This window comes from Atractosteus spatula, chromosome 22, assembly GCF_055471065.1.
Source record: "Atractosteus spatula isolate fAtrSpa1 chromosome 22, fAtrSpa1.hap1, whole genome shotgun sequence".
Lineage (NCBI taxonomy): Eukaryota > Metazoa > Chordata > Actinopteri > Semionotiformes > Lepisosteidae > Atractosteus > Atractosteus spatula.
Window position 1 is genome coordinate 1,451,037 of NC_142727.1, and position 22,983 is coordinate 1,474,019.

At 47.4% G+C, this 22,983-nt stretch overlaps 1 protein-coding gene across 1 annotated transcript; it reads right to left on the reverse strand.

The window, feature by feature from the left end:
• Nucleotides 1-8,000: 8,000 nt before the first annotated feature.
• On the reverse strand, nt 8,001-22,031 carry trpv6 (transient receptor potential cation channel, subfamily V, member 6). The gene is made up of 16 exons (XM_088939908.1): nt 21,957-22,031; nt 18,793-18,953; nt 18,266-18,363; nt 17,698-17,820; nt 17,449-17,589; nt 16,452-16,550; nt 16,101-16,276; nt 15,137-15,283; nt 14,747-14,962; nt 14,179-14,265; nt 12,793-12,869; nt 12,120-12,285; nt 11,399-11,465; nt 10,439-10,710; nt 10,025-10,131; nt 8,001-9,616 (listed from the first exon to the last, which is right to left on the reverse strand). The coding sequence occupies exons 2-16, from the start codon at nt 18,921-18,923 to the stop codon at nt 9,349-9,351; spliced, it is 2,175 nt and encodes a 724-aa protein (XP_088796034.1). The 5' UTR covers nt 18,924-18,953; nt 21,957-22,031; the 3' UTR covers nt 8,001-9,348.
• Nucleotides 22,032-22,983: the final 952 nt, after the last annotated feature.

Sequence of the window (22,983 nt, forward strand, 5' to 3'; positions counted from 1 at the left end):
AAAGAGCAGGAGTGGGCAGTGTAGTGTCAGTGTGGGAGCCCGTCCTGTCTCAGGGTATTGTAGTGTGAAGGTGGGACCTTGATACTGGAATCGGAGCTACTTGCAGCCTCTCCAGTCCACTGCATTACAGTGTAGCTGCACCCAGTGCTGTTGAATTGATCATTAGCAGGATCAGCACTAATTAAGCAGCTGGTTGAGTCAGATTACTGCAGTGGAGTGCACTGGAAGGGCTGCAAGCTGAGTAGCTCCGACTAAAACCTATTTTTAACCTCAGATGAGATTTTTTTTTTTTGTTTAACTGTCCCTGTTAGGGGATTTTGCGATTTTGGTCGTGTCCCAGTTTGAAAACTCGCTGTGTAGCAGCAGAGACGAGCAGCTCCGGGACCCGCCGCCCCTATTGGCCGAGTCTGAATGAGAAGGCAGGTGCGGTCAGTCTGCAATTAGACTTCAATCCGCGGCTGTTTAGCGGTTCCGACGCCCGAGTCGCTTCTCTGCCTTTAAATAGCGAGTTTGCAAACAAAGAAAGTTTCTCAAATTTACCGTTTAGCTAGACCGAGATCCTGGGCGAAGGCTGTCGGCTTTTCTCGGTCCGAGTGGAAAATGTCATGAAATGGGGCTTGAAAAGTAAATGAATTTCGCAACTTACTTTTGGCGGAGCTGCCGGACGGGCTGTAGGACTTGTGGCTTCGACTCTGCGGAGAAACATGGTATTAAAATCGTGCCTCAGCTTCTTTAAACTGCTTGTTGTATGTTGTGTTTTTACCTGCACAATACGCTTTTTCTCGTTTGTATTCCAGGCTTCTGCAGGATCCTGGCGCGGCTCTGGGCTTTAAACGGCGGCTGTCGGGTCCTTCTCGGCGTGGAGACCTGAGCGCAGACCCACCCGTGTACCGAGTGACCGGAGCTCCGCGGCGGATTCACAGGCGAGTCCGAGTCTCTTCTTCCTAGAGGCCGAGAGAGACCCGGTCAGGAAAGCGCAGCTTCAAGGCTCGTTTAGGACTGAAAACCACTTTCACAGGGGCTTCGTCTCTTACCGGTATCGACTCACTGTGCAGCTGCAGGTCCGGCTGGGTTTTCTTTCTCCGGAGCCGGTTTGCATGAAGACGCGCCGACCGCTCCGTTTAGCTTGAACTGGGGGAAACTGGTAACTCGAGTTACCGGTAACTGACCGCAGGAAACTGGAGCCCAGCCGTGTGAGACCCGGTGTGAAAACCGAAACCCCCGGTGTGAGGAGAGAGAGAAACCGCTTACCTTGCTCTCGAAACGCCGGCTGTCCTGCTGTAAAGGTTAAAGCGAGAGAGTTAAAAACATTTAAAATGCATTTTTCGTAGAAAACGTTGTTGCTTTTGTTAAAACCTGTAAGAAAAATTTAATGCATGTTCTTTTTTTCCGGCAGCCGAGCAAAGCGCCTGTACCGGGAGAGCAGCGGGGTACCAGCCGCCTCTCTCCCAGCCAGCGAGCCGCCGGAGTCCCCCCGCCTCCCCTCCCTCTGGCCGGGACCCCAGCCTGCACGGGTCTGGAGCACAGACCCGCCCCTATTTATAACGTGAACCCCCTGATGAGCGCGAAAAGGACGACAAAGGTAGCAAAATAAGAGACACCGGGGACCGAGATGGAAATGTGTGGATACCTGCTTAATAACACTGCTGTATATTGTAATTGTTTTATGCTTTATATCCTTATTTGCTGTAATAAACTGCTGTGAGTGTTAATTGGTTAATTGATTATTCTGGGGTCGGGGGGAGGGTGGGGTACAGGGGTGTAGAGAACCGTGAATCGGGTTCCCCTGTGAGCAGCCACACCAAGCGGCTCGCAGCGCTACAGCCTCCGGGCACTGGGCTGTCGTGGTCGGGGAGTCGGGAGCCGCTGGTCTGCGGCCTAGACTGCAGCCTCCATCCCCGGCCTCGATTAGAGCCCCGCCGCCCGAGGACACTCGCAGCCCGGTAGGTGAAGGATGACGCTCCGCGCTGCTGAGGGAACGCGTCCCGTCACCATGGTGACTGGGACAGGGGGTGTGGCTGTGGTGAAGGGCGGGGTTCAGTGTTAATAGTGTCCAATCAGCGTGTGGAAGAGGTGGGTGTAAGAGCAGCCAATCAGAAGAGCGCAAGTTCAGCTCGAGAGAAAAATATCAGCCGAGCCAGGCGGGTCTCGAACCCGGGGCTCCGGGGTGGAGATGTGGAGGAGTCGGGGTTTAGCTGAGTGAGCTATACTTCCTGCCAAATCTGGAGTGACTCCGCGGTCATACTTATCTAGCAAAATTTCGGTAAACGAAAAAAATCGAAAAAATAAAAAGGTATCCCTCCTCCTCTCGCAATTCTAAAAGTAGGATCTCTGCTCATCTGCTGTGTTTCGGGTTTTACAAAAGCTTTTCTTGGTGGGCTTGAACCCAGATCTGCACTGCCCGCACATTAGTCTGGGGATTTGAACCCGGACTCTCACCGCCCGCAGACCAGCGCGCTACACGACGAGCCACAGCGCCGCGCGGAAATTTCACCGGCGCCAAATATAAAAGCTTTAAAACTGCGATTCACCCCCCGGCCGAGAGCAGGACCCCCTTCTGTAATAAAAATAGAGCGGAGAGCACAGCTGGACTGCAGGAGCCACTGCACAACTGCAGCTCACATGAAGTCACTTCATGATGTTTGTGAAGATTGAGGACAGTTGGAGCTGCGCTCAATCCTGCAGTGATCTGGAGCTGCTGTGCTCCTGCACAGTGTTCAGAGGGGCTGTCAGTCCTGCCTATTGCACAGCACCCTGCTTCACTGGGAAAGGTGTTGCAGTGAGTCAGTGTGACTCCATCTGTATTGAGCAGCTCGGAGTTTGACAGTATGATGGAATTAGACTTCTATTATAAATGTGGACAATCAGGCTTCACCCTTCCACTGAATCTCACCCCTCAAAAGGCACAGAGCTCATATGAGAAGTTCCCCCGAAACTCTTCGATATAATGACTAGCAGAGAGCTCTCTCATCACCACGAAGACCACACTTTCCTTCACAGACACTGGAAATAAAACCCAAGAGCATGGAAGAGGCGTTCACAACCTGATTTTAATTAAAGAACAAAAATAAGATAAAAACAAGTGGCTAAAACAGTACATGAACAGAATGAAGGAGCGAAGGAACAGTCAGCTGATATCGGTGTCCATTCCTGAGGCTGGTACAGATTCTCCAGAGGCCGTCCCTGAGAATATACCCACAGCAGTGTAGGAGCAGCTCAGACAGAGGGATCAAAGAGCACAGCACAGTTTACTACAACAGAGATCATCTCCTTTCAACACAACAACTGACAACACTATTCCACATCACGATAGCAATTATAAGATCGAACAGAGAGAGAAAATACAAACAACACACAGCAAACTGAAGAGATCCAGCAGAGACTGAGTGTAAGATCTGTACAGGTGTATATATATATAAAGCAACATATATTTAACAGATATTCCAAACATTGTATCTGTCTATAAATATTCAATACATTGCTGGAAAACTTAACATTTAAATGTTTAGGGAATTATTTTTAAATAAAGATTAAATCAGAATCTGTATTCTCTCTTTATCTATTCTAGTGCTGAGAAAAAACAATATTATAATGTAATAACTAAATCAACAAACACAAATCAACACGTAATCTCTGTCTGTCTTCTAGATCTCTCATGGACACAGTATAGAGCTACAGAGGAGAGAGACTGGAGCTAAACCAGCTGGTTACTGGTTAAACTGGACCAAAAGGTTAAACACCTTTTCCCAGCTCTTCAGCAGTTGCTGATTAAAAACACCTGGATCACCTGCAGCCACACTGACCCCTCCAGGACTAGGACTGGACAGCCCTGCTGCAGACACACACTGACCCCTCCAGGACTGGACACCTCTTACTTACTTTATTGTCCCAGTGGGGAAAGTGTTTTTGCAGACAGGTAAAAGACACAACACAATACACAGCACATTTAACACAACAAGAGCCCATTCATAAAATGTACGATGAGAACAAATAAATAAAGTCAAATCTACCCTCAGTTCTCACAGCTTCTGTTAAAGACGAGCTCTTGTCCTGCCTACCTCCTTCCTCAGAGCTGTGGAGTGGACAGTGGACTGTCCAGCTGGTCCTCATGATCCTCACAGCTCAGGGACTCAGCCTTTGGAAAGGTCTGAGCTTCAGTCTTGTTTCTCCAGTAACAGTTAGAAGACGCGCTCTCACACACAAGGGTCTCACCATCATCGTCTTCTTCATCATCATCTTCATCTGCACGAAGGTTCACGATCACTGAGGCTCAACGTGTCTGAAGCAGAAATAAAGTTTCCACAGCAACTCGTGTAACGTAGCGCCGTGATTTCATGTGTTCAGACGAACAAAATACGAGACAAACCGCAACAGTTTACAGCTACAGCACAAAAAGCCGCCTCGGATGTTTCACAGAGAAAAGCGACACCGATTAAATGTTACTTCTGGCTAAATAATAAATCCTTACGGTTTCTTAAACGCAGAGGAACAACAACACATTTAAAATTCCCACCCCTCTCCTGAATCTCGGAGTTTATTGGGCAACTGGACCGGGGCTCGTCTATAATTGGGAAAATTTACTGTCAATCAGCAATAAATCCTATTGACCAATCACGACATCGCTGGGCTCAATCCAGTGATCCGATTGGCTGTGGATCGTCTCATTCATCAACAAGAGAGTACAGACCCCAGTCACATGATCCGGGTGTTTAATACACACCAGACCCTCACTACTGCACTGTAAACCAGCCCTCCATAGACTCGTGTATCACCACCGCCGCCTGGCGGACAGTTATCGGAATCGACACCCCCTGCTGTAGCCGATCAATAGACTTAATTATATTCCTCACACCTGAAGAAGGCTCCACGGCGGAAACGATGTTTTCTTTCTTCTCTTTTTAGCATAGAATAAACCTATTACTTGTTAAATTTATTACTGACGATTATTTCTAATCCTATTTTTTCATTTCTCATTTTCTTATTTTTTATGTTAATATCCCAAAACATCTCCGACATCTACATATTTACAGTTAAATTGTATTTTTGTAGGACGATCCACAATAATAATTAATAATTGCTTACACGTACATAGCGCTTTTCTGGACACTCCACTCAAAGCGCTTTACAGGTCATGGGGATCCCCTCCACCACCACCAGTGTGCAGCCCCACCTGGATGATGCGCCAGTCCGCTCCCCACACACCAGCTCTCAGTGGGGAGGAGAGCAGAGTGATGGAGCCAGTTCAGAGGTGATGACAGTTTTGATTCCTAAATCCATCAATAACATTTTAATAATAGTCTTAACCAGACCACATTTGTGCATAAAGTCATGATATAATTCCATTAATAATTTCTTTTTAATTTTAACAAGTCTTAAACATGACCTATATAGAGAGTAGCCTCGAAAAATAATCTTGGATAAATATTTTAATGTTAAAGGGTTAAGCGAACAACATAATACCCTCTAAATCGGTTCAATATGTCGACATTTAAAGTTGCAGTAACACTGTGAAAAGCGATGTCAGAAGGTGACATTTCACAGTGTGGCCGCCAGGCGGAGACACTGCTACACGTGTCTATGGAGGCTGTTTTAATGAAGCCCTTTTCAGTTTCCAGCTGTGCTCCACTGACCGCGATGTCATCTGTATCCAGTCCAGCTCCTGGCCCTGAGCCTCAGTGACACAGCAGACACCAGCTCCAGGTCAAGAGTCTCAGACTGACACCCTCACCAGCTCTGAATGAGCCTCAGTGGGATGTTGTGCTGGAGGTGCCTGAACACCTGTCTCTTTCTGATCTTCCTGAACACATCTTTTCATCAAGCTTACAGGCTCAGTGCAGTGTGCTGACTGAAATCATGTTCTCATCAAAAATGTTTTACTCCAGGGTCAGTCTGTCAGTTTCTGTGTTCGTCTCTTTGTCTTCTGATCAGTTTTATTTCTTCCTCCATCACCTGCTGGTTCTGACACGTTGGCTCTGTGGCTGGATATGAACTTGTTTTCCGCAGCAGTTTGCCTGCATATCTTTCAGCCACTATGCTGTTAACCAGTATAAGATTTGTACATGTCAGAAGTCCTGAGTAGCTCCAATTAATTCAGGGATACAGCTGTAGTGAAGGAGTGTCAGTGTGATACCTGGATGTGCAGAGCTAAACCAGCTTACCCTGTAAAGCAGCCAGATTCTTCTCATTTTGGAAGTCCTCTGTGAGTATAATAAACAGCAGGAAAGGTGGTGAAATAAACCTCATCAAGTCATTATTTTACATCTATAAGAAAATGCACGGCTTCTCTATTAACCTATTGAAGTGTTCCGATGATGTGGCCCAAGTAGAATTGTTTTCTGGGGATGATGGAGAAAGATGGAGAATTACTTAAATGGTGAGTAAATTGGAAAAGTAGTGTCAGACAAGCATGTTTCATGTTAATGTTGCTAAAACCAAAGAACTGGCTACTTGTGGTCGCTTTACATTCAATAACTCAACCTGGAGTTCATTCAGTGTTTCAGATACCTAGGAACAGTAATAAATAAACATTTAAACTTTGCAAGGAATACGAACAGCATTTTTAGTTAGTCAGCATATTTGTGATCAGGAACGTGGTCTGTTTCTGTATTCCTATACCCTGGTCAGATACTCGTCTTTTTAGGTTTCTGTAACAATCCAGTTTGTGGCTGTGTTTGTGAGTGTGTCTCGGTGGGGCAGGTAGAGATGTTTGTGATTTGGATGTCTTTTGATTCGTGTTGCCTGAACTGCCGGCAAGAGGCTGATTGGTGTCAGTGAGCCTCACGGTGTCTCCAGAGGAGGTGATGGACCAGCTGTGCTCTATATCAGGAAACTGTGGCTCGTGGTGTCTCCAGAGGAGGTGGTGGTCCAGCTGTCCAGAACTTCGGGAGAGGGGAGATGACTGTCCTCCTGTGCAGCATTTCCACAGCCTCCAGCAGAGAAAAGAGACCTCTCACAGCTTCTAAAATCTCCTTCCAGGTGCATCGCAAGAATAGGCTCAAAGACACCTTCCTTTCTTTCCTTTAATTTTGACTTTGACTGGCTTCCTATGTACAACAGTTTCAACCCAACAAGTCTGTACCGAAGCTACATTTGAGATGTGGAAAACATTTATCACCCGGTAAAAGCATACCTGTATCTTCTCCCAGCAGAAATGTCTACCAGTTCTTGTGCTGTTTCTATGACTGATCTCAGTCATGAACTGCAGGAGCTTCTCAGTGCCACACAGCTCGTTGCTCTGACCTGTAGACCTGCTATATGTACCAATCGAAACTGGAGTCAAATTCATACTGAAATTACATGGATCCCTTCCACAAGCTACCGAAGGGCTTTTTGGCTGTTCTCTGCATCTTTGCTTTCTTGTTGGTGACTGAGGACATGTGGCTTTTACAGATGTGTGTTTTCCAAAGAATCATTCCTTCGTGTTGGAGGTCATTGCATTAATTGATGCCTGGTCTGTCGATGTAGGTGTAACTTTTAATGGAAAAAAATAAAATGCTAACGTGTTCTAATGTTGACAGTATTTTTTTACTTGCTGCGATTTGGCTCTGAATTTTGAAAAAGAATTAGTCTGGATTCGCTCAGGGCTGTTGTCTCTGCACTGGCTGTGCTGTTAACACTGGTATGATTCTTGTTACTGATCAAGCCTCTTCTTAATTTCTTTTTAACAGTTGAACAGTCCCGTTACAATAGGAGCTGCAGTCCCAGTGCAGTAGAACATTCTGTTACAACAGGAGCTCCAGTCCCAGTACAGTAGGACAGTCCTGTTACAATAGGAGTTACAGTCCCAGTATAGGAGAACAGTCCTGTTACAGTAGGAGCTCCAGTCCCAGTACAGTAGAACAGTCTGTTACAATAGGAGCTCCAGTCCCAGTCCGGTAGAACAGTCTGTTACAATAGGAGCTACAGTCCCAGTACAGTACAACACTCTGTTACAATGTCTGTATCCACACTGCACAACACACTTCACATTTCAGAAAGACTGTGCACTAGCAAAGAAACCCTTCAGCATTGAAGTAATTTTTATTTAGAAATGTCTATAATTTATTTTAACAAATCAAAACCAAAATCTGACATAGTTAGATCCCTGAGCAATTTCATTGGACTGTGATTGAATCCCTTGGTTAAAGCACTGATTTGATCACAGACCGTACAGCAGTAGCAATCACACTAAATTCTTCCCCTGATCACATCAAGCTCTGAAAAGAAATCTCAAAAGTATTTCATGTGGAGTCTAGGGCGATTACAAAGAAGGCTTGTTACGCTACACAGTGAGAAAAGAAAAGCCTGTCTGCATCCGTCATGTGACGACAGTGTGAGCTGACCAGCTGGCTCCAGAAAGTGGACTGGCCATCCTGCGAGACACCCCAAGTGACCACCAGTCCTTTTGGCCTCCGGTCACCTATACCCCACAAACTCTGTAGATGCAAGAGCTCAGTTAGCAGTGCCCACATTGGATCCAGTGATATCTGGAGCGCAGGAGTGTCAATCTGCACTCCAGGCAAAAAAAAATCTCATAGTTTAAGGAAAACACAGCATTGTGATAAGAAAGATTTCAGCTGCGTTTCCGCATCGCTGAAAGGCAATGCTGACAAGACGCCGAGAAGGACATCAAAACAGATCTTATCCTGTCCTTGCAGAAACCAAATCCATGTCTTATCTCTCGGAAAAAAAGAGATGCTTTTTCTCCTTGGATCAGTCTTGAAAATTTCACTCAGACAGAGACGCCTTCTACCCAGTTTAATTCAAGTCACCAGCTCTGCACTAAATACTAAGAACTGAATTAGAGTGCCATTATTAAATCACACACGCTGATTTGTAGGTGTAGCTCCCGAACGGTAGCTCTTTATAGGCTTTATAGCTCTTTCGATTAGTAAACCCTGAGTTAAGATGTCAAGTACATTCCCAATTCTGAAATAAATACAGTAAGGATAGCTTTTCAATCTAAGCGATGCAAAGAATCAACTGCCATCAGCAGACCTGTTAACTTTCCTGCCCTGTGCAATCACCTCTCTCTCGTTGTCCGCTGTCCTTCTGTCAGTTTTTCCTGGAGCTCAGAGAGGGACCCCTTCTAGTGACTTGCTCGCACTAGACCTCGCAGATCTGAACCACTCTGAGAGCACTGAGCAACAGGTCTGAGACACCGAGAGCACAATTTCATACATAATCAAAGAAGCACATAAAATTCAAATAAAACGTCCCGCGACGGTGAGAGAGGGAGAGAACTGATCACAGATCACAGATCACAGATCACAGATCACAGGAGAGACAGCGAGACAGAAGAGATATCAATCATATCTTCCTCGATTCGGAACCACGTTCCCCACGTCCCAGGGAATGCAGAAGGTGGTTTCAGACGTTCAATTCCACTTCTACTGCATCCAAATTTGTGAGCCCGTGCTCAGACCCCAGGGCACTCCGACGGATCATCTCCCAGGCTCCCAGAGACTTCCTGTTGAGCATGGTCCTGCCCTTCTGCCTCGATCGGAAGATGACTCTGCTGGCAGAAAGGTCGGTCTCTCTCCCCTGCTCCTTTTCCCCGAGGCCCTCCCCCTTCTCCAGAAAGGCGTTGGCGTAGTGCCAGATCTTCTTCATGGCCTGGCTGCGGTGGTCCTCCACCCTTGGGGAGAGAGAAACAGGCTGGGGTCAACACAGCCACACAGGAAGCCACACGGCACCTCAGCACTACACAGGCATGGGGAGCGGCGATGGCTGAGAAGAGAAACCCCCATCTAGGAGAAGAAGGCAGGGGTCCCCAAGAGGCTCAACCAGTGAGCTCATCAGAGGTGCAGGCCTGAAGTCCACACATTGTCTGGATTTAACCTGGCCTGTGCCGGGGATCTCTCCAGCGCCAGTCCAGGGCTCTAATTAGACAAGATCCCTTCTTTTTCCTGTGCAATAGTGCCTCCTGGTCCCTGCCGGAAATCCTGAGAGCTTTGAGGTGACATCTAGGAGAATATTTATACTGGTACCTGAGATACCTCCCGTCTCCGAGCCCGTACTCCTGTAATAATAGTAACACTAGTACCTGAGGTACTGCCTGTCTCCCAGTCCATATTCCTGTCCGCAGATGCCCATCTGGGGCCACATGCAGCGAGGCAGCCGGCGCTCTAACATGATGGTCGTGGCCACAACCTGAGAGAGAGCAGAGGTGAGTTAGAGCACTAAGTCCACACTGCTGACTGGCTGGGCATGACCGAGAGGGGAAAGACACAGCAGAGAGAGGGAGACCGGCACAGACAGGGATACAGGCTGGAAGAGATGCTCAAAGAGAGAGAGAGAGACAGATAGAGGACAGGGAGAGACCATCACAGCTTGTCTGTGTCTTGGGTCACAGAGTTGGTCTTTTATCTGGAACATCCTGACAAGAGTAGAGAGACAGACAGGAACCTGATCCCTCTGGGGTGAGTCTGTGAGATGGGTCAGCGTGACAGAGACATACCTGAGCTCTCCACAGCTCGTCCCTCTCCTGAGCCACCCTCCAGTGAGTGTCACTCATCATGGCGATCAGCAGGTTGAGCAGCAGCAGGCAGGACACCACGGAGAACATAATGTGCAGGATGTGGACAATGGGGGGGGTGGGGACGGTCTGGTCCACAGGCAAGTCAATCATCCCCATCGACAGCTCAAACTGGGAGAACAGGGACACTGGGAAAGACTTGTAGGAGGGGATGCCCTGAGTGTAATCAAAGGTCATGTATGTCATCCACAGAGCTGCAGGGAGAGAGTGACAGAGAGAGAGTTAACACACTCAATAAAAGTGGAGTTTCTCTGCTCTGGGGCAAGGAAAAAACCGAGCAATGTCATGCAAGAGTTTCGACAGGGGGAAATTAGGACAAGAGTGGATTATACGTTGTCATGTGTCCCACCAACATGTTTCATGAGAGGCAAGGAAACGTCATCAGTGATTCCCAGTTGGGTGGGTACAGAAGACAAGATAGCAGACAGCTCTAAACTGATCTGAACGAGAAGAGTAATGCTAAAGTATTGCAATGGTGGACGGTGCTTAACATGATGAAAAACAGAGGGGTAAAACTCAATGAGGAGGAACATCTGCAAGAGGGGACCTGTGTGCCAACCATGAAGGAGAGGAATAATACACTACAAGTCCCATGGTGCAGTTATCAGCACGTTTCATACACTGTGCAAAGCAGCTACAGATAATGCAGCCTGTAGTTTGAAACAGAAAATGGGTGCATGATGCTAAAGGTTTATTACTGACGTGGAGACAAAAGTTCTAAGTTCCCACTTTCTTCCCACTACATTTTAAAATATAGGAAAATAACTTTCCTTTATTTTTAATTAACCAGAAATATAAAAGCAAAACGGAAAATGCGAAACACAGAACTTGCAAAGCAATCAAAATAAGAATTTGTTGGGTTACAATTCATGAGAATCTTACCTGTGCTAAATCCGATTAACACCAAAACACTCAACCAGATGAATTTAGTCAAATCCCCAAATATAATCTGCAGGACAAAAGATCGAGCAATTAAAACCTGCTAGCTCAGTACAGTCCAGCAAGTCTGTAGTGTCTCAGACTCCTCTGTCAGTGTCAGTGGAGTCTGATTATAATCCCAGTGAAGAACTAGTCCAGCTCCCAGTCCAGTCAGTCCTGTCCAGCCTGGAGAGTCTCAGACTGCTCTGTCAGTGTCAGTGGAGTCTGATTATAATCCCAGTGAAGAACTAGTCCAGCTCCCAGTCCAGTCAGTCCTGTCCAGCCTGGAGAGTCTCAGACTGCTCTGTCAGTGTCAGTGGAGTCTGATTATAATCTCAGTTAATAACTAATCGAGGTCACAATCAAGAGAGCCCAGTACAGTCCAGCCTGTAGTATCTCAAAATGCTCTCTCAGCATCAATAGGCATCTGATCATAATCTGACTGGATAACAAAAGTACTCTAAAATACAATAAATGAGAAGAGAGAATGTAAACAGAAAATGATTAAAAGAGGGAATAGTATTCACATAACAAGAAGGAGTGAGGGAGAGAAATAATAATGACATCTGAAAGAAATCTAATTTCTTAAAATCGATAATCTAATTTCCCAATAATAGGTGGACACTACAGTGCACTGGAAACGACAGGACAAGGAGGAGAAGAAAGAGTGGGCGAATGGAGTCACCTTCTGAATCATGATCACATATGGTCCCAGCATCTCAAACCCACGTGCAAAGTACATGACGTTACACCAACCAAGAACTAGAGATAATGCCATAACCACTGCCTCCCCTTCAGAACTGGACAGCCTCAAAATCAGTAACACCAGCACAAGACAGGCATAGGTAATGCTGAGGAGAGACAAAGAAAACAACATAAGGACAGACACTATTGAGTCTCCAGAGGGACAATTTAGGTCCTAATACAGAGATGCATTTTACAGAATGATAGTCTAATAGATGCAGTCCTTAGAGACAACATAAAGATTAATACATACTGTAATTCACACCCTAGAGTCCCCTAACACACATCATAATATAAACTCTACTGACATACCTAACACAGAGGGATTAATACAGACCCTAATATAGACTCTAGAGACACTCCTCACACACAGAGATTAATACAGACCCTAATATAGACCCTAGAGTCACTCCTAACACAGAAAGATTAATGCCCCCAGGTAGTTCAGGACTCCTGTCTAATTAATTACCAAGGTAACCAGCTCTGAAAGACAGGAGATGTAGATGTGGCTGGCTGCTGTGTAGATACTAACTTGGCCCGCCACTCATACAAGGCAATGAGCATGAATATTCAAATCTCCCTTAGAGATGGACACCCAATTCGCTCATACTCACAGAATTACATGAAAAGGACCCCCAAGTACGGTCTGCCCAAAATATCTCTTCGCACCGACACGCAAAATGTCCGGGATCTGAAATCAAAAGATTTTTTCCATCTGAAACAGTGGCGGAACAACCTCAGGAACGGGAGGAGTACGACTGCGGAGAATAATTCCATCCGTGGAACAACATCGGAGTGTAGGGGAAAAGGGTCACTGTGATGAGAACTCTGTTGCCAGAAGAGCTCCTGGAATTATGTTAGGACGCAACATAACATATATAGAAAATCAATGATATCTGTAAATAATGAAATTACATATTTCCTTTTAACTGTCCTACCCTGCATCCTAGCCTCCCTGCTGAGAAACAGAATTTGGGAGAACTGTATTCCAGATAAAACTCTTCGCAGAGTATTCTTTAGGAAGAACAATACCATTAAACAAAGAACACCGTTGCTTGATACCTTACAATGAATGAGCTGGTTTTACTAGACATAGAACCAGATCGGAGGAGGGCAAGGTTTGGACCCGGGCTCAGATCGCTGCCACAGAAGACTCAGATGGGACTCAAGTCATGCAGACAATGGAATTCGTGACTCCACCTCAGCCAGGATTCCCTGCATTTTTGATGGTTTTAACGAAACAAATGCTTGCGCTTCGGAGTGCTACCGAGCACTTCAAACAAACGGAAAGAAGAGAATCAGTGACGTCTGCCATACCCAAAGGGTTGTGGGAGTGGGGAACAAGCTGCTTAGTCATGCTGTTGAACAACTGGACGAGATCCTCTGATCAGTTAGTTACAAATGACCAGATGGGTTCAATGGAACAACAGCCTCTTTTCATTTGTAACCATTCTGTGGCTGAATTCAATGCTAAAATGTATGTCTTGCATCTCAGTCCTCCTCATTGGTTCGACCAGTTAAAGCTCACCCAATCAATTCATCAGGTACTGACAGCTCTGGACAAATGACCAGGATTCCCCAAGCACTGGCTCATGGCTGACCAAGCACTAGTGGTGTCAGATTGGACTTCAGTTGGTCATAGTCTCACAACAGGAACCCCCCCCCCCCCTTAGTGGCCGACCAGGGCTCTTGTGAGCTAGCAACGTCACCTACAAAAGGGGGATGGAGGGGACGAGAGCACATTGCATCTCGGAGGGTGCATGTGTGATTCTTGAAGCCTTTCATTAGCAGCAGAGCGCATGAGTTTGGCCATCAGCCAAGACCATTTAGAATTGCTGATTCCTGATCAGATTGGTAGAACAAGAACAGAAACAGCTGAGGTTTCTAAACTGAAAAATGGCCCACAATGTGCACATTCCCGTAGGACTGCGATGTCATCATGTGTCTGGCTGTGTGATGGTCTTATCTGTGCGTGAGATAAGGAACAGATTACCAGTTACCTCCAGTAACAGGATAACCAGGGCCCCAACCACACTGATAATCTCTCCCACCAAACGCAGGTGATCTTCATAAGAAATGTAGCTCTCCTGAAAGACAGTCATACAGGCGTAAGGATAGATCGACCATACAAGACAGAGACGGATGAACAGAGACACTGGAAATGACAGAAACGGCGACATAGATCTAAAGATGGATACAACATATGTTTTACTGTTAAAGGTGTGTTGCAGTAGAGAAATTACCCTAATCACCATGAAACAAGTTCAAAGAGCGCATAGCAGGCTGGGCTGTGGAGAGATTGCAATATCAGTTAACCTGTCAATAAGGGCTGTTAAGCTGCCTCAAGCCTGTAAATAGAACCTCTTAAGAGGTAGGTAGGTCATCAGATTGGTGATATATACTGTGTATATCGGTGGCTGGGTTTAGATAGCAGTCAGAGATGGCTGCTTTACAGTCCCCAAGCTGGTAGACATCTCTGCAGCGAACAACCCTTTGCTTCAAGGCTTTGCTAGACTGAGACAGAGGAAACTCCATCGCATACACAGGAGCACAAGCCCTGGCACCGACCTCCAGTGTCTTCTGCACAAAGATGGTGATGTCGGTGTGCTCCAGGCTGTAATTCTCCGGTATTGGCTTTAAGGGGCGGAAGGTGCAGCACAACGTGAAGGTGCCGATATACAACAGGTACAGGAGCAGCAGGAAGCGGAAATAATGTTTCCCATAGAGGTTCCACTTCAGGCTGACCAGCTGCCGGACTGGAGAGACGTCCAGGATCCTCCGAGCCTGCGAGAGAGCAAGACAGAGAGGGGAGGGAACACAGACATTCCTTGGTATCTGTACCCAACTGGCATTGCATCGCCTGGAGAGGAGAGAAAGAGGGCGGGAGACTGATGGGTACAAGCCAGCTGCATTGCATCGGTAGTGCGGGCGGACTGGTGGGTGGAGACCGGCACCGACCTCTCGTTTGGGGCTGCAGACGACGAGCTCCAGGACGGAACTGTCATCGCTCCAGGAGTCGATCTCGGACAGGTCGTACAAGTAGGAGGACAGGGGGCCCAGTGACCACTGCAGGCTACGCCTCTTACTGACCATGTGCTGGAACATCTGAGACAGAAGAAAGGGGAGGGAGAGCGTGAGGTCATCCTCACAGGCCCTCCAGGTGGGTCATTCACAGACAGTAGTGTCCAGCCGCTTGGTGCAGGAATACAATATTGCTCTGACCACAGGCATTATTCCCATCTTTGTCATTTAAAGAATTGCACCTCCAGTACAATATTTCTTTGGAATTCACTTGATATCCCACAGGAGATGTACTTTAGCAAAACCGCCTTTGTACTGTCTCTCTATTTCTGCCCAGTAACTCTCTCCTCTCTTCCTCTCTCTTTCCTTCCTTCTCCAGCTCCTTCTCCTTGATCCTTCTCGTTTCCAGGTCACTGGCTCTCTGCTGCATGCCCAAGTCAGTGTTCATGTCTCTCCATATCTAACTGGGATGGGAGACCTCTCAGGAAGACCAGACTGCTGCCAGAAGTGGAGGGTTTTCCTACCCAGAATTTCCCAACCAACATCTTTGCATGAGGGCCATGTGCTACAGGAGGAGAAGCCACCCTTCAGAGGAGTTTGTTCTAAAGTCCTGAGTTCCTGACCATTAAAACTCCCATGGCTCTCTTCATAAGAGCAGCGGGATTGTGGCCATTGTCTAAAGCTCTGGGCTCAGTCGGGTCTGCCTCTAACTCTAACTCTCTAATTTAACTCAACTACTTCTGTGGCTTTGAGTTGATAGTGTTAGAAAGCAATACTCCTGCCATGCCCACTACATTACATAAGTCAGGGACATTTTGGTGCCTTCTGGGATATGCTATTTTCTTTGTATCAGGTGTGCCAACTAGCCACACACACACTCCTCTCTTCCACACTCACTCACCACCACATTTCCTTCTTTAGCGGCGAGTTTGAAGGGGGTGAGGCCACGGAAGTTGGGGAGAACATCGAGGGGGACTCCCCTGTCCGCCTTGCCATCGGCCGCCATCAGCAGGTCGAAGATCTGGCAGGAGATCATCTTGTTGGGCTGGAGGACGAGGATGTGCAGAACAGTGTTGCCTGAGGGCAGCAGAGTGGAGAGAAAAGACAGGAGGGGGAAAGAACAAACAAGGGAGAGGAGGAGAAGGCAGAGAGGGAAAGAGCACGAGAATAAAATAATTGAGTTTATTTAAGTCAATTATTTCTCAAAACTGTCATGTGGATAAAATGTTTTTTTTTAAATCGAGAAAGATACCAAGGTAATCCTGGGCTCGGAGGTTTGCCCCAGCTTCTATCACCATATTGACAATTTCTTCATTTCCCACGCAGGAAGCAAAGGAGAGGATATGCTCACCTGGAAAATAAAACAGATTAATACAAAACCTAGACACACACCTAACACAGAAAGATTAATACAAATCCTGATTTAGACCCCAGAGACACCCCTCACACACAGAGATTAATACCGACCCTAATATAGACCCTAGAGACACTCCTCAAGCACAGAGATGAATACAGACCCTAAAATAGACCCTAGAGACACTCCTCACACACAGAGATTAATACAGACCCTAATACAGACCCCAGAGACACTCCTCACACACAGAGATTAATACCGACCCTAATATAGACCCTAGAGACATTCCTCACACACAGAGATTAATACAGACCCTAATACAGACCCCAGAGACACTCCTCACACACAGAGATTAATACAGACCCTAATACAGACCCCAGAGACACTCCTCACACACAGAGATTAATACCGACCCTAATATAGACCCTAGAGACACTCCTCAAGCACAGAGATGAATACAGACCCTAAAATAGACCCTAGAGACACTCCTCACACACAGAGATTAATACAGACCCTAATACAGACCCCAGAGACACTCCTCACACACAGAGATTAATACCGACCCTAATATAGACCCTAGAGACATTCCTCACACACAGAGATTAATACAGACCCTAATACAGACCCCAGAGACACTCCTCACACACAGAGATTAATACCGACCCTAATATAGACCCTAGAGACACTCCTCACGCACAGAGATTAATACAGACCCATATACAGACCCTAGAGACACTCCTCACACACAGAGATTAATACAGACCCTAATATAGACCCTAGAGACACACCTAACATGGATTCAAATATAAATCCTATATTTTTTCTTTCTAAGGGAAAACAAGGAAAGAGAGACAAACACAGAGAATAATACAAATATAGATGTACACAACCATACCAAAGTAGACCAGTCTTTCTCTCCTCTTTTTGAAATATGTCCCAGTCACCCGCGCTGTGGCCACATCTGCCCCTCGGGCAATCAGCTCGCGCACCAGGTTCACGTTCTGGTTCAGCACAGCGATGTGCATGGCTGTCATCCCTGGCAATGGACCACACACACACACAAAGACCGGAAGTTTAATGAAACACCCTGACTGACACACCCTCAACAAATGTGGGAGTTGGCATGGGGAATGGGGGAGCCGACCTTCATAGACATCAGAGTTCATGGGCTCGTTGATGAGGTCCGGGACTCCTTCTATGAGAGCAACAGATGCCTCCAGGTTGTCGAACATCACAGCCACGTGGAGAGCGGTCTCCCCCAGTGCCCCTGAAAGAGAGAGAGAGGGGGTAAGATGCTACGAGTCCCCGCAACGGAATGGGAGAGAAGATCCCAGATTCTCACGCGACACCCCCTGCTTAACTGCTGGAAACATGAGCTCCTCTGCTCTAACAGATCTGTGAGAGCTCAGAGGGTTGAAAACTACAAACTTCTGTCACTCTGGAGGAGCACTGATGAACCTCAGATGACCTATCAACTTGCAGACACATGGACTGACCATAGACAGATGATCTGATTCACCAACAGAGCCTCGCGGCTGACTGACACACGATTCACCAATAGAGACTCAGGCAGGCCATCAGACACACTGATCAGCTGATGTAATTCGCTACTGGAGATCCAGACTGATGGGATGATTCAGCGACAGACACAGGAAGACAGTCAGACAGCCTGACAAAGAGAAGCGGGTCTGGATGGACACTGGCGGTCTGACCTCTCTCGAAGATGTCTGTCGACGGACACTTGAGCAGCTTGCGGATCGACATGACGTCATTTTCTTTCGCCGCAAAAAAGAGGGGGTTGTCCTTAATCCTGAGGAAAAAGAAACGTTGCCAGAGAGAGACATTTCACTGGTCATGATCCAGAACAGGAGGTACTTCTTTTGGCAAAGGATAGCGGGAGTCTGGAACAAGAAACTAAGCCGTGTTGTCGAAGCTGATAGCCTGGCTGGATGAGATCCTCCAATCAGGAGGAACTACAGTACCACAGAGAGGGGTGGGAGGGGGGAACAAGCTGCCCAGCCACACTGTTGAATCCCACACCCTGGCTTCTCTCAGGACACAGCTGGATGAGGTCCTGGGATTAATAAACTGCCAAACCAAATGGGCTAAGATAGGTGAAAAAGAAGAGCCTTCTGTTCTTGCTCTGCACTAGAATCACGCTCGTTCTTGCTCTGCACTAGAATCACGCTCCTACATGTCCCTGCTATCAGCACCAATGCGATGATGTCAGTTCCCATACCTCTTGCTCTGCAGTAGGAAGGTCTCATCCAGCACCTGCGTCCAGTCCTTCTTGTGCTGGAGGCGGAACCTCAGCCGGCTCCACCAATGGCCAATCTGCCCCGGAGCTGTCAGGGCAAGAGGCGGGGGCATGGCCGGAGCTGGGCTGTCTGATTGGACTGGCTGCAATGACAAAGGAAGAGTGGGTTCCTGCCCATGCAGAACTGACTGCTGTCCAGCGGAGTCCAGCATGCAGGGAGAAAGAGAGGTAGATTCAGAAGGAGGAAGGGTAGCTGAGCTGGTTGCTAAGCTTAGCAGGTGTGAAGAGGAGTTAGTGAGACCAGTAAAGGGTGCTCATCCTGCAGTCTATGTGGGTCCTAATGCCCCAGTATAATGATGGAGACACTAATCTATAAAAAGGCGCTGTCCTTCGGATGAGACGTAAAACCAAGGTCCTGACTCTCTGTGGTCATTAAAAATCCCAGGGTGTTTCTTGAAAAGAGTAGGGGTGTTACCCCAGTGTCCTGGCCAAATTTCCCCCTGGCCTTTACCAATCATGGCCTCCTAATAATCCGCATCTCTGAACTGGCCTCATCACTCTGCTCTCCTCCCCACTGAGAGCTGGTGTGTGGGGAGTGGACTGGAGCCTCAATTAGGTGGGGCTGCACGCTGGTGGTGGTGGAGGGGATCCCCATTACCTGTTAAGAGCTTTGACTGGAGTCAGACCGGGAAAGAACCACATAAGTGCAAGGAATTATTATTATTATATCCAAGAATTTTACGTAAGAATGCCATGGCTGGCTTGCTGCTTTGTTGTAGGACTGTAAACTCTGTACTACCTACAATAAAACTCTGTACTATCTACAATAAGTGCCTTATCTTTTTATTGTTCTTCAAACAATCCAAAAACAGGAATCAAAAGGCAGAGCAATCAGACTCCATCCCACTCCTACAAGAGGAGAAGACAGGAAAACATCGTCAAAAAGCCCACAACTGCAACAGTGACAGAACCAGAAAAAATATCAAACGCAGTATAAACATCAGAGCTCAATTAAAGGCTTAGCTAACATGGCGGCAGACTCCCAGGAGCTGACTGCTTGTATCTTGGCGTCAATGATACGCGGCTGAGAAAAGGTGCAGAAAAACACTGCCCAGAAACAGAGAAGGTGCCTGATGCCGACAGAGAGCATCAGGGGTCAGCCAACACTGAAAACATCTCAGCCCTGAAAGAGAGCAGAGCTGTCATTTCCTTTTCTGCAAAACGGGCCGCTTCAAAGAACAATCCCGAGGGTAAAAGAGGTAAAAGAGAGTAGAGTTGTCTTACTGCCACACGGACACATACACTGGACTTCATAACCGTGCTCTTCTCTAGGGTCACACACAGTACAATCGACAAGACCACACAAGGCAACGACAAACACAATAAATATGTCGTGGAAGAATAAATACGTGGTAGTGAGACCCAAAAAAACTTGATAGACCATGCAATAAGTGGTGCGTAGTGCAGATGTGAATTTAGGCCCTGCGGTTAGCTGTTGAAGATGCGTACTGCAGTCAGGGCTGGATTTTGGTGCGCGTGATCCGTTGAATGACGTCGATTAGCATGACGCGCTTCAAACTCTTCTAATGCTAACTGAACGAGACTGATGGGGCGAGTCGAGCGCCCGTCGCTTCGATGCTTCCAGTTTCTAGAACAGTCGCTAGATAGTATGACTGTAAGAATGGGGAAGAGAAATTACAGCTAAGTTCCAGGAAAGGCCTCTTCTTATTCTTTATGTAAAACAACTGTGCTTATTATTAATAATGGATCTTGATTTCATTTTTTACTGCACTGCTTCCAGCAAAATACTTACTTCCAGGGATTTTCTTCTGAAACTGGCCATAGTTGGCACTCACTCCATATCTAATGCCAAAAACAGCCTAGTCACAACCAGCCTAAGAGTTGTCTATAAAACACACTGAGTTACGCAGCGCAGAGCTCAGTACAGCTCTGACACAATGAGTTACACAGCGCAGAGCTCAGTACAGCTCTGACACACTGAGTTACGCAGCACAGAGCTCAGTACAGCTCTGACACACTGGGTTACGCAGCGCAGAGCTCAGTACAGCTCTGACACACTGAGTTACGCAGCGCAGATCTCAGTACAGCTCTGACGCACTGAGTTACACACAGCAGAGCTCAGTACAGCTCTGACGCACTGAGTTACACACAACAGAGCTCAGTACAGTTCTGACTCACTGTGTTACACACAACAGAGCTCAGTACAGCTCTGACACACTGAGTTACACAGTGCAGAGCTCAGTACAGCTCTGACACACTGAGTTACACAGCGCAGAGCTCAGTACAGCTCTGACACATTGAGCTACATAGTATATGTCGTGGGGTTTATATGGGAAAGGTGAAGAGATGGCTGCCCTACATCTTGTAGCTGCTTTTCCTTGGCAGTTCTCCAAAAACAGTGCCGCACGGTGCAGCTCTTTCACTCTTGCGCAGCTCAACAAGGTGAATCGCTTCATGACGGCTTTAAGAGCTCCAGACCCCCCTCCCTCCCACAACTGCTGCTGCTGCTGCTGCTTTGAAGCTTCTAGGAACACCTGGAGACACACTGCCCGGCCCTGACCGAAGAAACGGGAATGACAGATTGCTGATTAACGCGACTGGAACGCAGGGTCATCCTTCTCCTCGCGGTTATCTCGGCAGCGTGTTTGAGCGTCAGGAGATAAACGCCACAGAAAAGTGTGATCCATACCCTTCCAGATTTGCTACAAGTAAATATTTTGTGACACCGATGGGGTTTCCTGTGTCTGTGTAAAACAAATGGGTGGCAAAATTAAAACCGACAAAAAAAAAAAAGATTTGGGAAATACGGGTAGGGAATGGAATTAACGCACGTTTAAACTGGATTGATTTTTTTCATCTGCGGCGTCCAGGAACGTGTTGTAAAATTGACGCGAGGGCAGAAAACAAAGATTCCCATCCACCGATACGATACGATACGACAGGACAGCTGTTTGGAGACTGGTCCTGCTTCTAGAGCGACAAGAGAAAGTACATGCACCGTACAAACTCCACGCATTTCGCATTGCGAGAGGGACAAAAAGACAGCTTCTGAAATCCTTAAATAAATAAATAAAATAATAATAATAATAATAATGCCACAACAGATCAGCAGATCAACATCTTACCTGCAGGGCGAGGTGGGGCTGGCTGCCTGGGTCTCTCTCTGTTATCGTGACCTCAAAGCAGTGCCGCTCAAGACGTGACGGAGAGAGAGGAGGCGCGCAGTTCAGGTGTCCGGGTGGCTATATAGACGAGGGGTGGGGTGGCAGACCGGAGAATGAGGAAGAGGTCCGGAGAGAAAGCGAGATGCAGCGATAACGAGCTCGAAGCTGCAATGACACGGGCCGATTTGAACGCTTACCTCAGCGATACCTGCAGCGGCGCGACGAAGCCGCCATCCGTCTCCGCGGCTCATATCCCAAACTCTTTGTGCTTCACCCCCACCTCTCCCGTGATAAGTCGATAAATGTGGGACAGGAGCGGTAAAAACAGAACCTGTTTGCAAAGCGCTGACTGCCGAAGATTCTGGGTGGAGAGGAAGGGGGGGGGGCTGTGATTTTCTTGTTGCGTTGCCTGCGCTCCTTGGTCTCCAAACACCCTGCGTGTCCGAGATGAGCGAGGGGAATGAGGTTGTGTCGTCCGGAGCTGGGGGGGTTGCAGAGTGATGTGGGTAGAAGCTCCGTGGGTGGGAGAGGGCGATGGCGAGGAATGTGTCCCTCCACTATCTCACACCTGTTTACGGCGGTCCACCCACACCCTGGGGGTCGATTGATAAACGTGTGTGAGATTTTTTTTTTAAAAAAAAAGGGGAAACAGGTCCTTTATCAGCGACAGCATCCCATTATCCCGGCTGTCCAAGCTGTAGCAGAGATAAAGACACCCACCCACCTAGTGGATCAGCAGGCTCCGCGACCCTGCTGTGAGTAAGGCTCCTTTAAGCCATTCGGAGTGAATGTCACACACACAACATAGAACTTGAGAGTTATCCAGAGAGGACAGGCGCAGTGACCACAGCCTGGACATTGAAACTGGACACAGACAGACCTGGCTGTCCAGAGAGGACAGGCGCAGTGACCACAGCCTGGACATGGAAACTGGACACAGACAGACCTGGCTGTCCAGAGAGGACAGGCGCAGTGACCACAGCCTAGA

Bases quoted from the DNA above. Each gene is read 5' to 3' on its own strand.
- trpv6 (XM_088939908.1), bottom strand. From the start codon at position 18,923: ATGCCCCCGCCTCTTGCCCTGACAGCTCCGGGGCAGATTGGCCATTGG. The intron at 16,551-17,448 runs GTATGGTTGTGT...TTTATTTTCCAG, and splicing joins AGAAAGACTGGTCTACTTTG to GTGAGCATATCCTCTCCTTT. The intron at 11,466-12,119 runs GTGACTCCATTC...TTTGTCCTGCAG, and splicing joins ATGTGATCATGATTCAGAAG to ATTATATTTGGGGATTTGAC.